Source organism: Larus michahellis, chromosome 4 (genome assembly GCF_964199755.1).
Source record: "Larus michahellis chromosome 4, bLarMic1.1, whole genome shotgun sequence".
Classification (NCBI taxonomy): domain Eukaryota; kingdom Metazoa; phylum Chordata; class Aves; order Charadriiformes; family Laridae; genus Larus; species Larus michahellis.
The window spans coordinates 80,575,391-80,591,049 of NC_133899.1; the positions used below are offsets into that span (position 1 = coordinate 80,575,391).

General features: G+C 39.3%; 1 protein-coding gene across 11 annotated transcripts in view; it reads left to right on the top strand.

The window, feature by feature from the left end:
• TUB (TUB bipartite transcription factor) overlaps nt 1–15,659 on the top strand; it is a 155,749-nt gene that overhangs the window by 127,822 nt on the left and 12,268 nt on the right. For 6 of the 11 annotated variants that reach the window (XM_074585886.1, XM_074585897.1, XM_074585893.1 and 3 more), the window contains 3 exons: nt 10,415–10,582; nt 14,179–14,250; nt 15,174–15,295. In XM_074585886.1, the coding sequence (XP_074441987.1) occupies nt 10,415–10,582; nt 14,179–14,250; nt 15,174–15,295 (362 nt within the window). The remainder of the gene's footprint in view (nt 1–10,414; nt 10,583–14,178; nt 14,251–15,173; nt 15,296–15,659) is intronic. The other 5 variants (XM_074585891.1, XM_074585890.1, XM_074585895.1 and 2 more) reach the window with 1 other exon arrangement.

Sequence of the window (15,659 nt, forward strand, 5' to 3'; positions counted from 1 at the left end):
GCTTAAGTAAGAAAATAGTGTATATCCTTGACATGTCTATTTAAAGATAGCAATGACTAATAAGGGTAATTATTGAGGTCAGATTATTGGGGCTTATCTATAGGGATTTTGCAGGACTTGAGCCTACCTTATCAAAATCCTTTACACACTGCAGCTTAATTCTTGAGATCTGAATCTACAGCATCTCTATGTCTGTGGTCCCTCTGGCTGCAAAGGAAGCCCTAGGTTAGACAGGCTTTAGAGGCTGGCCCTGAGGTAAAGGCTTTATTCATATATTTGAAAAAAAGATGGTGTGTGTCAGTACCTAGGCTTAAAATTAAAAGTAAAAATTAATGAACGTAAAAATTGTTGGTAAAATAGGTGAACAGAAAGCTAATGTTTCTCAATTTAATGTAAAACTCCAGCATAGTAATACAGATGCCAGATTTTTTTTGAAATATTTCTTGCTGAAGAGTAAAAATTCTTTTACTAGTTTAAAAGAAAACCTGTCTTAGGCTGTAACTGAGCATTGTGCAGGGTAATACTTCAGTCATGATTACTGCGTAGCCTCGAGGCTCTGTTTCATCTCATATAACGCCTCTTGTGCCTTTAGGGGGTGTCTCTGTCTGTACTATGTTCAGAACTTTAGATATTGTGCTCATCAGCTCCAGTAGGTTTGACTTTACAAATTTGCGTTGTGTAACACCCGTGTGTGTGTGTATACATTCACATGTTTTCCGGGCAGTTTTCTGACGAGCTCTTGGCTAAAATATTCCGTGAACAAAATCCTAGTGAGGCACATAGCCGGAAGCAGTGATCGTCTGAGTGTGTGATTTCCAGGGCAGTTCTGCGGACGCTGGTGATGTCCATGCTGGGGCTGCATTTGGTGGGTAGCTCTCTTCCAACCTACCTGCTGGAGGCAGGCAAGTTACTCCAAGTGTGTGCGTAGTGTGAAGGAGTTGCACGGATTTTTACTATCTCACAGCGGGTAGCACCTAGTATTTTTCTCATATGCTGTTAATTTTTTATTCACTTTGTGAAAAATTCCCCGAACAGGCAAATGCTGGTATATTTTAATAGAAGGAAGTTGTGTCAGTAAAAGTAATGACACTTTACATAGACTGAGAACTTGTGCGTGCTGATACTGCTCTATGTGTTGGAAACAAATATTGTTAGCTGCCTCTGCTGCAATTCTTACTGCTTATCCTCTTATGCTACGCGGGGTCTTCCCTGGCCTTCAGCATTCACCCATCGATTGCATGTTATGTATGCTTCCACAGAGTGGAGGGGTTATTCATGGATTATACTATAAATATAATAAATAAAGAAAATTTTGAGTACCTCCTCTCCTGAAGCTTACCTTCAGGGTAAGTCTCAAGTAACCAAATCAATTGACAAATATCCCTGTCAGTTAAAGTGTGTTCAGAGCATACACGTAGCACCTTCTCATCCAGCTCATCTACTTCTTCTGCACGCTGGTATTTAACTGTTCATTCATGTGTATTTTCACTCTTGGAATCCTACCTGTGTTACCTTTGATATCGGAAACTTTGCAGGGGATTATAACTGGGTTTCCAGTCTTGCATCCCTAGCGAAGCTGCAAAATATTTTGTTACTGGATGAAAAAGTAAAACCGAACGTGACTTTAAAATTCCATAGGGATTTTACTGATCAATCCACTACAGACATAGCTAATTTGTGCTACTTAGGGATGAAGAAAATGCAAGTGGTAGCAGAACCCTATAGTGGAACTTGTATCAATTTTTCAGTTACTTTTAAGAGTAAGCATGAGTCTTAAGAAAAGATTTTATAATAATATTGAATGGATTTGCTAATAACTTCAGATCTAACTTATGAAAATGGTTTAAATGGTTTTATACCTTTTGTGGCACAAGAGATTTTGTTGGAGGAAGTTCATTGGTAATTAGAGCAAATGTTGGAAGTTTTCGGTTTCTGCGTTTAGCTTTGCTATTGCTTCAGGTTTGGTCTCCACTCTGACTGTAACCTTTGTATGTCCTGTAAACGAGCAGGATGGATACTGAGGGGTGAATGCACTTTATGTGCTAAAATAGCATTTTAAAGGTTTCTGTTAGTATTTAGCTATAGTGAGCATTACCTTTCTAATCATAGCCAGGCTCTTTGTGCTTTAAGAAAAAAAAACCCTTTAGACCAGATCCTATGAATAATAAGCTAATTCAGAGCAAAAATCGTTGAATTATACATGAATAGCTCTTGAAGCTGTAGTGTAATGATTGTACTCTGGTCTTAGATGTGTAATGCTTTTTTAAGTGGCTTGAAGAATGATGAAACTATGATCAGAACAATGTGCTAAAGAGAAACGCGAGGGAAATATTAGGTTTAATGAGGTTACACTGACATAAGGCAAGAAAAGGAATGTGGCTAATTGCTCATGTAGAGCTGATTGTGCCTTTTAAGTTAGGGGTCAGTGCATTTTGTAATTCTGTGATGGGTAGTACAGTATTTAGCATTTTTTTCTGAATCTGTGATTATTACTGTGTTTCATTCTTAATGGCAGTATCCAGTATATACTGTGCCTACTTTTAAAAGGAGACATCATTGTTGTGCGACAGAGCCTGCAAATGCAGTAAATTCATGGCATTTTGTGGTAGCTTACCTCATTAAACCGGTAGTTCTAAAAGCTTTGGTCTCCCAGTTTATTGTTTGACATAATATTCAGTATTGGAAAAAAACCCAAAATACAACAAATGAATATGTAAAATGGTTGTCTTTCCAGTGGAGGCAGTGAATCACATTTTGGTTTGATTTGTGATGCTAGTGAGGGGTGATTAAGTATCTTAGTGAACCTGGTGTACAGTATCAGTAGATGATTCAACAGAAAAATAATGCGAACAAGTGAAAATAGTTGCAGCAGGAGCCTATGAAGAGTATGCACCCTGCATAGTATTACAAAACCAGAGCATCTTTAGATATTAAATACCTTCATGATTCTTTAAAAATTGAGATTCCCGAAAGTATTACAGGTATGTAGTGGTGTGGGGGTTTTTGTTTGGTTGTTTTTTTCCTTCCAATATAAGTTTTTGAAAAAACTAATTGATATACAAGATAAAGTGCTTTTTTTGGCTATGAGCAATGAATGGGGCACAAACAAATCAGGAAGATAAAATGGAACCTTTAAAAAAACCCAGAAAACCATGCAAGGCCAGAAGTGGATTCAAAGTGAAATCTGATAGGAAAATTCAGGAATCATTCTGTGAAAACCTGTTGTCGTTTGTCTGTTTGTTTGATTTTGGTTTTTTTCCTAGCGCTCTTGCACTTACAGCATGTCAGTACATTCTAGGAAAACCCTGCTTTGAACTGCACTGGTTCACTCACTGCCATGGGCAATAGAAACGAAAATTTTTGTCACTGAAATCAGCAATATGGATATGTTTTAAAAGTTCAAATAAACAATACCTTCACAGCAATTTTTCTCTTACGTTGTACATTGAATGTATATAGTATGTTGGGTAATCCCTGCTGTCTCTACGAGAGTCAGAAAGCGAATGAGCTGCTCTGGCACACAGCGCTTTTCCTGCCAGGATGGCTATTTCATGTTTTGATTTGGGTTGCGTCTTCCATGTTTCTTTTCTCTCTTTCACGCTTGTCTGTCGGTTTTGATTTGTGCATCCTGTCCCATTTTTATATGTAACAGGCAACTACGTTAACGCTGACTGGCTAAGAAAGCAGCACCATTTGTTGGATAAGCAGCATAATTTCTCACTGCAACGCTTCCTTTCTGATGGGGGGAGGGACATTAATGTAGAGTAGATTTATCTTGGCTTCCCTGTGCATTAAAGAGAAAGGGTAGGAGGAACAATAAGTGAGTTGCCACCAAGAAAAGTCCTATTATTTCCAGATCTGACAACCCTTTCAGGCTGTGCTTTGGCAACACAAGAACTTGATTGTGAAGAAGTCATTTTGGCCTCCTCGGGATAGAGATTTATGAAAGTACAGTTCCTGCTGCAGTTTTCTAGATTTCATCAAGGTGAATGCAGAGCTGGATGCTCAAGCACTTGCTTTCAGTGACCTGATCTGGTGTTAGCAATAGTCCTTCTTTTGATGGAAGTTTGGACTAAATCACCTCCAGAGGCCCTTTCCTAAAAAAATACCTGTTTGCCCCCCCCGACTCTGCCCCAATGCCTTTGTGATTTTGCAGTTGCTTGAACCCGTATCAGTGGACGCACAGCCTCTATAAGAACAGGCATATACTGGGAAATGGCTTACAAACTATTGACAGCTACAATATACTTAAGGTTATTTAGTCTTAAAAAATAGACCCCAAAAATGCTTTTTCCCCCTTTAAACATTCTGCTCTTTCAGTAAATTCCTTTTGAGGAGAGTTTCACCCAACAGTGAGAGACAGAGATGATAAATATTTTAATTTTTTTTTAATTTTTTTTAAAGCAATGGAGTTCTAAATTTCTGGAAGGTGTAATTTCATTATATTTCATTCTAGCCATTTTGCTAGAGCTTCCTAAGCAATCGTTCTGAGAAAGAACCTTTTTCACTTATTGATATGTGCAATACCACTTCCTTGTACCACTGTTGGGGAAGTAAATGTTATTACACTCAGTGGTCACACTTCTTGATAAACGCAGATTTCAAAAATATAATCAACTGTTGTTTTGTCTTTCAAGCTTAAAATATGTATCACTTGAGACAATAAAAGCAGAAGTAGGGTTTGCATTAAGCCAAGTTCTTTAAAGGACGGAAATTCTATTTGTTCTGGTGTCAGGCTAATAAGAACAGATTGCTCTGAGGACAGAATCCCTGTCTTTGTGTCTTTGACCTTGGAGTAGGCCAGACGGTCTTTGAAGGGTTATGCTGCCATCCCTAAGTTGGAGGAAGAGCTGCTCTGCAGCGTTCTTGAAGAGCAATTACAATTGCAGTGTAGCTGCTGGCCACAGCCTTGTGCGTTAGCCACGTGGATATGGCTTCTGTGTCAGACCAGTGCCTTATCTAACCTGGTATCTTGCCCTTGAAGGCACATTTAAAAAAAAAAAAAAAAAAAAAAAAAGGAGAAAATTTTCTAGTGTGCCTGCATTTGCTGTCAACATGTTTGTAGAGGAAGGGCACACTTGTTGTAGAACCCTTGTTATATGTTACTGAAGTCAGAAAATGTGGCTTGAGACTTTCTCTTCCAGAGACCTTCTGCCTGATCTTGGTCAACTCTTGAGATTTGATCTGCAATGGCCTTATGCATAATCTTAAAACTTAGTCTGTAAGCAATATGCTTCGCTTCGTATGTTGAATTTGTGTCTTAAATGCTTTATAAAATGGGACCGAGAATTTTTGTATCCTGCAGTTTTTAAAGTAGGGACAGAAATACTTGTTTTGTATGCTGTGTTCATTTCCTGATACGTAATCTCGTTTACCGTTCAGTCAGTGAGCTCAATTAATTCTCTCTGATCTACAATACTTTTCTTTTTAGTTTCTTTCTTAGTTTGCAAATGTCCTATGAAGAAATTTGTAATTTATTATAGTAGTTGTTTTCAAATAATTTAGAAATCTGTCTTTTCATGGTGTCCTAGGTGCAGTAAAGACTCACTGTAAATAATCAGTTAATCATTCTTTCCTGTACTTACAAGCTCATGTAAAAGAACCAAGAGGAAATAACAGTTGCTGAAAACATTTTCACAGCAAAATGTTTGCATATATAAATACACGCTGAGAGGAACATGATGTATATAAATACAATTAGATTCTTTTCCTGCAAGATCCAATTACTGGGGATTCATGTAGTGTATAGTCAAATACTTAAATAATGTTTTGGAGAGCTGACTCACTAGGCTTATGCCTGTACTTTGCTTTGTTGGGTAGTTTGTCACATATTTAATCTGTACCTAATTTTTTCAAGACTACCATTCTGCATCGTGCACTATTGTCAGATAGCAAAATCTTTCTTCATGTTTGGTCTCGTGCTCATCTATAAGTGGTGGCCACATATCAGCTGCCTCTCTGAACTTTCCCTGGTCATAGATAGCTTGCTAGTATGTAATCTTTTCCTCCCATTTGACCTTCTCCCCCCATTCCTCCACCCCCTAAAAATTTTAAATACTCTTTCTTGATTATCTCTTGAGCAATGAAATAATCAAAATTGAGGTTTTAGCCTATCGTCTTTAACTGTTTTATTCTGCTGTAATATTATAGCATCATTCGACTGTGATGACTTTGAGAATTTCTCTGATGGAGTGTCTAGAAAAGCTTAATTTCTGTCCAGTTTTGAGAGGGACTTCCATTTGGACCTACTCTTTTACAGATTCTGGATTTAGACAGGACTAATGTAAGTCTGATCTAACAGACTGATCTAACAGACTCATCTAAGCCTGTGTTCAGCATGACTACAATCTTGGTTTCCCACTTGCAAATAAGATTAGGAACTGTATTTATTTTCTGCAAAATAATTTTGAAGATTGTGAAGCTATTGCCAGAAATGCATTTGTAATGCTCTCCTAGTCCTGTTGTGGGGGGAAAAAAAACCCACCCCAAAACAACTTCTGGATCTGGAGGGCCAAGGAGGAGGGATATACTTCAGGATCTATAGCCTCCATCCCATGCCGTCTGTACTTACTTAGTTTGTCAGAAAGAAATCTGATAACTACTTCTAGTAGAACTGAGATGGCTCATCTATATTCATTCTAGCATCTATTTATAGGACACATCAAAATGGCTGGAAGTTGTTCAGCAGAAAGCTGCTGGGGATGTAGGATAGAGAAATGTATGCCTGGTGACTCTCACATAAAGAGATTTTCTTTAATTGCTGGATTTGAACAGTAAAACGAGGTCTTGACCTCATATCCTCGAAATGTATTGTCATTACTAAATCCAGTGAGACTGAATGGATTTTGGGTTGTTCATCCATCCTTTAGAAGCTGAAGTTTCAAAAAGGCATAATGTGGTATCAAAAAATGCATGAAAACTTATATTTGTTTCTCATATATCATAAACACTAAGCAAAATTTTGCTACTTTATTCCTTTCCCAAGGCTTTCAGTAGCAGTTATCTTCTTTATTTTTCCTGTACTTTTTTCTTTCTCCCCTTATCCCAGATTGGATCTTGTATTTTCTTTTTTTTGTGTGTGTGTGTAGATACTGTGTGTAAACATTGTGTGTTTAAAGCAAAAGCAAAAAAAACCCCACCACTGCCTAAAAATCCCATACCTGAGATCAAAATCAAGTGCATGTCGACCTAATGTATTTTGAATTTCTTAGACTTTAGATAAATTCAGGTTATAAAAACATTCCACGTGGTAGTTTAGATTACCAGCTTTTAAAAGCATGGTATTGTCCATTTATAAATATTGTCTAGAAGATTTTAGGTGGTAACAGAATACAAGCATTGATAAATAGTAGTTTATAGGATGGAAATGCCAGTGAATGCCAATTTTCTGTTGCTTTTTTTTTTTTCATTATCCCTTTGTTTTCATGTCTGGTACGTGTGCTATGTGTCTCATCTGAGACACGACCACGTCAAAGTTTACCAGAAGGCATTTACTGAAAGGGGTGGTATTCTGGGAGTTGTTTCAGTTGTCTTCTTTCCTCCCTGCCCTCCTTCACAGTTACCTCTCAAAAATTCCCTTTTCTTCCGAGCAGGTATTCAAGGACATCTCTGTCAGGTTTTTTTTCTACCTGATTTTTGGGAAAAGCTGTAGAAAATGCTGACCGTAGCAGTAAAGACTTTCTTTTTTGGCACAGCCCGCTCAGCTGCTTTGCCTTTTTTGACACTGTCCTTAAACCGAGAAACTTATAACTCTAGACGTGAATGGTCTGTTTTATTGCGCAGTGAACCATCCTTCCAGAAAGTCAGTGAAAAGGAGTCAGCAAGGCAAAGAAAGTGAGAACACCGGGAGAGATCCACCTTGAGTATCACGATTACAGAAGCTTGGAAGTGTGTTTAGATATTAGGCACATGATGGTAAAGCTGCCTTTTGGACTGTATGACTTACAAAGATACACTTACAAAAAAAATATGTATGTATGCTTGCATTTAACGTCATTTTACACCTGCATATATAGCTACGAAGAAGTGTGCACACACACAAATATTAAATAGTTAATGCTGCATTTACCACGAATCATCTACAGTATTCTAATGCAGCAGAGGTTCGGCTTTTTCCCTCTCTGTCTGGCAACATCTTCCATTCCCTTAAATGGGGTCACCAGTGGAACCATTCATAATGCTTAATAACACACTCTACCAGCGATGCACTCTTCAGAATACTGAAATTGATTTTTCTTCTCTAAAAGTATGACCTGGCAGTGTAGCCTTTGTCCTAACGCCTAATAATACGTGATGTTCCTGACAGCACAGGATGCGAGCGCAGATGTTCTGCGGGCATCAGAAAAAAGCAGCCTCGGCGCAATGTCTGATGCTGTCGAAGGCATTTCATTTGCTGCAGATCAATGTCTGCTTTGAAGAAGAATAATTAAGGTGTTTTGTTCCTTTTGAAATGGGTTCTCAAAATCAGCTTTGTACTGTCCAAAGCTTAATGAGGGGCTAGGTAGATATGCATGAGGTATGAGCATCTTGTTAAACTCATGGATGCTTAACGCTTTTGAAATTTGGAGTATTAAGAATCTAACTTTAGGCAGCCACTTTAATGATAATGGTTAATACAGTTAAAGCTGTGAAAATACCACAGTGGCTCTGAGGAACCACTTGTCTGTTGTATAGCGCCTTTGCTGTAATGCTTATCCTGAGATAACTTTTAAGAAAAATGCTATTCTGTTCACTGCTAGATTATACCTGCAACATAGGAAATTATACTGTTCATTCTGTATCACACGGAGCTTCTGTCTGAAATTGTCATCCCACCAAGATGAGAGAAACATTCCCACGGACTTTATTTAGTCCTCCATGGTTGGATGGACAGATTGTTTATTTACAATTGTTAGTTGTTGTTGTTAGCTGTACTGTAACTAAATCAGAATTTACAGGGTTGGTGCAAAAATTGCCAGATAAGGGTCTGGGTGATGCAGATGAGTCAATAGTTCCTTGTGGTTTTGAACTCTGTGAACTTAATAGTTCTGCAGTGTCGGACTGCATCTTGTTGGGTAGTTGCACAGCCAGTGCAGTTCCTGTTCCCGGGGGTGGGGACCACGCTCGTTTCTACTGGCGCTTCGTGTGGCAGTGGCAGCGACAGCAAATGCGGCAAAGTCCAGTTAAGCATGCTAAGTGTATAATCCGGTTGTCTTTTAATGCAAGTTGACAGCTGCTGGCAAAGTGGGTTGAAATGGTATTCTTGGAGACTTCTGCTACACATCACAGTCTGAAAAAATCCCAATCCCTACAGCTCCTTCTTACAGGATTTATTCAGCTGTGTTTGGTGTGAGAAGCACCATATTCTTCTACTGAACTGGCCCTTTGTAATGCTTGCTCATTCGCCACAATGTTGCTTGCTTATTAACAAAAATTTCAGAACAGCAACAGTATACAGGCTTATGTTATTTACTATATATATACATGATAATATTACCATTTTTATTGGTGCAAAAGTGCATTTTTATATAGCTAATTTAGTAATATATACCAGCAGTAAGTCTTAACTAAGAGCTGAAGTACATTTGCAATCCGAATTTTTAACTTGCTGTCCTGGACAAAAAAAATGAAGTTAACTTGTGATAAGAACACATCCCACCCCGTATTTGCATTTTTCTGTCTTCAGAGGCGATTTACAGCCGTAAGGAGGTAAACAGTTTCTTTCTGGCTGTCACCAGAAGCCACAGAATCGCAGCATGGCTGAGGCTGGAAGGTGCCTCTGGGAACTGTCTAGTCCCATGTCCCTGCCCAGGTCAGGATTTGAGCATCACAGAGGATGGAGGTTCCAGGGAATATGTATTATTTTGTTTATATTTTCACACTGCTGTTTTAACTGTATAACAATTTACTAACTCAGTGGGCATATTTAGGCTTGTTAATGTGCTGCTTTTCCTGTTGTATACCCTGCTAGGTCTACTTGTGAGTTTTCCAGGTTTCTGAAACTTTGAAGCGTCGTTCCATAACAGCGGTGTTGTTTATTAGGGGATATGGCATAATCTGGGACTGATGCTTATCTGTTTCTGCACCAGTTGTGTGTCCTTATGAAAGTTTCATCTGTTTTCTTTGTCGGTCCTCTCCAGTGAATTTATTTTCTGTGTAATTTTCAGTGTTTCTGGTGCATGGATGAGTATGCTTTGGGGGTGAGCAGGGCAACAGTGAAATCCTGATGGGCTCTTGGAGATTCTCTAGTGCAGCATGTGGGAAGTAAGATGTTTGCCTTGGAGCATAGTTTAGTCTTGTTTAAGTCTAGAAATATTATTGAATGTGAACCTCTGATCTCTGATTCTTAGAAAAGATACTTTTTGCGAGTGAGTAATTGTCTTTTCAAGAACTTCTTGACACAAAGACAGCTAAGACTTTTGCTGTTGTCTGACAGGGATTGACGGCCCAGCTGCTTTTCAAGATGATGTTCAGAAGATAGGAAGTCAAGTGCAGATTCTCACTGTTGGACAGTCTAGTCATGATGAAGATGATGGAGAGAAAATGGCTAGTGGTCAACAACAGCAAAGCAAACAAGACCTTAGAACAGCAATGCAGAAAAAAGGTAAGTAGACAAAGCTGCTTTCATGTTTTCATTGCTTGTTTTGTGTACATTGATTCCTTTTTCTATTCTCACTCTCAGCCCTAGCCTAAACAGAGATTGTTACTCTGTATTTATTCTCCTCAGAGCCTGTTATGCTCTATTGTATAATCTAAAAAAAAAAGAAGAAATTCTGTCTTGTCCCAAGGAACAAGAGCTCTCCAGGCTCTCAGGGATGTGGCTTTCCCATCTGCAGGGCAGTGCTGCTGTTAAGGTACCAGGCAGATGCTAATGCTCATATCCATCTGTTCACATTTTTGTATTGTACAACTCTGAAAATCACTTGAGAGTTAAAAAAAAGAGTATGGAATAGCAACATTCAAACTAGAGTATCAATTTTAGTTGTGTTGTCAGTTAAATATTGTTCATGTTTTCATAATGTGTGTTCATGCTCGCAGAGGTGAAAATGACAGCACTGTGTATTCTGCAGCGTTTCCCATGCATAGTCCTCAAATGTTCTGGAATGGGGGTTTTTTTGGAGATAGATTGTATATGTACACATTCATGCATCCGTCCCTTCCTTCCTGCACTGTTATTATCTCTCGTTAGACATTAACTGTAGGAATGAAAAAAAAACCCTAAAATCCTCACAAAGCTATTTCTGAAGGCATTTGCTTTGGAGTTGTTCTTCTTCAGCGTACAGCTTTTGAAGCAAAGATGGCTCATGCCAAGAGTGTTCTGATGCTTTAAGAATAAATTCTTTGTGTATAAAGAGCAAAATGTAAGTGCAAACTTGACTCATCTAGAATAGACTATTCATACCTAAATGCCTGCCTCTTGTCTGCAGAGCAGTTCTCACTAAGATTCATTTTTTCTGGGACATTAGCCTGCAGATGTGAGCAACTTCAACTGAAATGGGCAGATTTTCTCCAAGTGTGGTATTTCCTGGGCATTTGAGTCCGAGGGATGTTGGCATGACTAACAAGTTCTGATCTGTGCGGTGATTGTGTTGCCTTAGACCATGGCTCAGAATATTAAATCATCAGGCACACTACTTACTAAAGCTGATTGACTTAAAAACTATCAACGGGCTTCTCAAATTAGGTCAGAGCACTCAGATTTTTACTCTGAGGGACATTTCTATTTTTGAGGTTTTTTCCAGGTTAAGATATATTTTTATTCTCCACAATTTTTTTGTTTATTTTTTAAAAGAAGCAGTGGGCGGAGGCTTTTTGTTTTGATTTTGTTTTGTTTTGCTTTGTTGCTTCATATTCTTAAATAGATGATATGAGCTTTTTTTACCAGGTCTGAGTATACTCCTGATCAGAACAGGCACCGCTAAGAGTAGACCACTAGTGTGCTTCAAGTCGGGGGGCGGAGGACGGGACATGACACGCTTTTTTAAAATGGGAATGCTGACGTTTACTCATTTTTATTAACAACAGAGCTATGCTCTGTGAGACACAAAGAAAGGTATTAAGACAAGACTGCAATGAGCAGCATCTCCATAAAATATTTTTACTCTGTGTGTACGGTTTGCCACTTGATACCAGCAGAGGAGGCTTGTTAGAAAGTTTTGAGTATCCCGTTATTCATGGGAAACTTTATGTAGAGCTAGGGCATTTCATGTGGATTCCCACTGCCACTTCACTGCTTGTGGCATGTCCTTACTGGCGCGTCCCCCTTGGTCTGAAAAGCACTTAGAATTGCTGTCTCCCATCAGTCTTTCTCTTGCATGGAATAGGAGCAAAAGGAGAACACAGAGATAAACGCTAACTGGCCTGCTGGGAAAGGCTGAGTCCCATCAGATTTGTGTAGCCTGATTTGTGCCCATGCTGCTCTTTGATACTAACTTTGTGGAGAGAAGCCTCTCTCAGCACGTGTCTCTGCTTCCCCAGCGAGACAAGTTCTGTTACAAGACGAGAGGTTATAGGCTACCCGAGTGTGAATAGAATATGCCACTTGCAAGAAAATGCCAAATGTTTTATTTGATTTCTCCATCTGTTGGAAATTGCCATACTAGAATCATTTTCTTCCTGCAGGAAATATTTGTCCTTTTGATTTCAGAAGTCATAATATGTAGAGTTCCTCTCTGGCAAATGAGTCACTAGGACAGAGACATGCTTCCATAAATTTTAACACAGAATAACTAACATTTAGTCTTCACATTTACCAGTTTCCTATATGTCTCTGTAAAGACTTGGGATGAGCAATTTGGTCTTGGTTCTTCTTTGCCACCGGAAGGCACACCTGTTTTGAGATTTAGGGAAGGAATAGATTTGATTTCTGGGTTCAAAAACGAAACAGGACCTCTCTGAAGCATTCTTCCCCACAGGTCATGAGTGCAGACTTTTCTAAGGCTGGCACGGAATTTTCACCACCAAAATACTGGTGGTGAAATCATGAGCACGGATGTAGAAATAAACTGATTACGTCTGTACACATGAAGTATGGCATTATTGCACAGCTGCCAGCTGAGGAGGTGGACTGTCTCTATTACCCATGCACAGCTGACTAGAACATGGTTGTCGTTATTAAGAAATAATGCTTGTGATTAATGAGTGTGTGATTAATAATGAGTGAGTTCTACAGGCTTTGAGAATATCTGTTGACCTGTGAACTCAGGCCCTCCTTGCGTAACCAGATCCTATTGAAATTTGTTGCTGTCGTGCTGTGTGGTGTGTGTCCAGACTGGGGGAACCGGGGGAGTGGATAACGAGACCATTCAGGGTGCAGCTGAATGGAATGCAAGCATTGTATTGCGTATGCTTCTGTTTTACTTTTCTACACTCGCTCGTACTACTCTGGTGTCATTTCATTATCCAGTGTGCATCTGGTGTCAAAAGGGATATGCATTGAAGTTATTGGAAACCGCAATAACATAAAAAGTATTTAAATGCCTTTTTTGGTGTCTTTTTTTTCCTCATACCGTTCCAAAATTTGAACTGAAGAAAACCATTACTGATACTATCTCTGATGTTTATGTTTCTGTACGTTAGTTTGGTTCAGCCTCTGCTTGTTGCAGACCAAGCTCATATTCCAAAAGACTAAGCTACATGAAAGCCTCTGTGCGTAGCCCTGGAACTCCTGGAAGAAGAGTTTAGAGAGCCTGAGCAAGATGATGAGGGCACACTGGGCACAGGGATTTAGGTAGAATTTAGGCTGTTTGAATATGAGTCTGAGTACTTTTTTCAATGTTAGTGAATGAATAGTTGTGCAGAATCTCTGTATATCACTTGTGCCAGTCAGGTTGTTTGGGGTTTTTTTTGTGTGTTAGAATTCAAAAGTAGGCCAAAAACCTCCCATGCCGGGCACACGTGCACAGATGGGTTTGTGGCGCAACCATTCAGCGTGGATGATGACCATTCAGCTCTGTCATCCAGGGCTTTTTGACTTTATTCAAAATACTAAAAAAGAAGGTGACAGCAGGTATAAGCAGGTAGAAGGTGACTTTGATTGTGCAGGAAGATAAAACGTCCATAATTGAAAATTAAGGCAGCAGTGTTACGGCCCCAATCCAGTACGCCTTTAGCCCTGTGCAGAGTCCTGTTGGCAAGTTAGGCTTGTTCACTCGATTAAGGGTTTGCAGAATCAAGCCCATGGATTTTTTCCTTTCCCAGATCCCCATGCAAATACATCCTGGTCCTCTTCCACCTCCCAATCCAGTCTTGTCGTCCTGGATCATGTTCCTGGTAAGTACAGAAGGAAAAAGTTAATTATGCCCATGCTGCTTGGCTCCAGAAATCTTTGCGTTTCATTTATCCTTCTGCATTGAACTTACCAATAGTGGAAATTTTGGACCAAGTGATTTTTTGAATTTATTTTTTTTTTTTTAGGAAAAAAATATTGTATAGTTAGCCTTTAATATGTGGAACCTGAATACAGGACTTTGAACCTGAATACAGGGTGGCTTCATCTGCATGATGCTCCTTGAAAAACTAGGCCTGGCAAATGTCCCATCATTGACGCTTTCTGCTGCTAAGTCCTATTTGATGTTCAAAGTTGTGTTTCCCTTTGAAATGTCTGAGGTTTTGAATTCTTGTAAAGTCAAATTTTTAAGTGCTGCAAGGCAGTTCCTTTGGCCTGGGCTGATACTGGTTTTTTACATGAAATAAATATGCATGAGAACATTTCCTTGATGTGAATGTTTCTTCTCTGTCTAAGATCTGCTCTTCATCAGATCGCATAGGAACAGTTAAAAGTGTGCTGTAGAAGGGCTCGTATTTTAATTGTTAAGGTTTCCAAATGGCTGTGATAGGTTGTCCGCTCAGCTCCAATTTCAGGTTTAAGATTTTGTCTTGTGTTTGAAGTACTTGACTGGATGAAGAAGAGCTGAATTTAATTCCTAACTGTATCACTGAGTAATTCGATCTTCACTGTGGAGTGGAAACCATGGTATTTCCTTTCTCGTTTGCTGAAATGTTTTGGCTTCTCAGGGCAGGTGCTGCCTCACCCACGTATTTGTACACTGCCTCGCACAGTCAACCCCCTTCACGCACACCTTCTCTCACCTGTGAGCCTAAGGGTGCCACAGTATAATAAGTGATGTTTTACAGCAAGTATGGACAGCTTTAATGTATTAGTACTTCATATAAGCTCACTGCTTTCTCCTCAGGCATTTCAAGCAGCATGAATTTTGATGAAGAAGAAGACGAGGAAGATGAAGACAGCTCCAGTTCTTCACAGTTAAACAGTAACACCCGGCCTGGTTCTGCCACGAGCAAGAAATCCAATAAGGTAAGGAGTAAAGAAGGAGCGTGCAGGCTGCGATGTACTGTGTGATTTCACAGTGCAGTCAGGATAGGCCTGGCTTTCTTCTTCTGTTTTTAATATGCACTAGAGTATCTCCAAGGTGATTTACTATGGTAGCTCTCAGGGTTCACAGGAGCAAGCAACGAAAATAATGACTTGGAGAAAAGAATAGCAAATATTGCCTCAACTTGAATGAAGGGGAAGGTAAACAGTAAATATTTACCTTTCTACCTCTTGCAGGTGCTCAGAAGGATCTTTTGTTTTTATTGCTTTTTTCTGAGCATTTTCCCACCCTGTTCTCGCTGCTACCATCTGAAAATGAAATAAGACTTTGGCTTGTTCAAATATT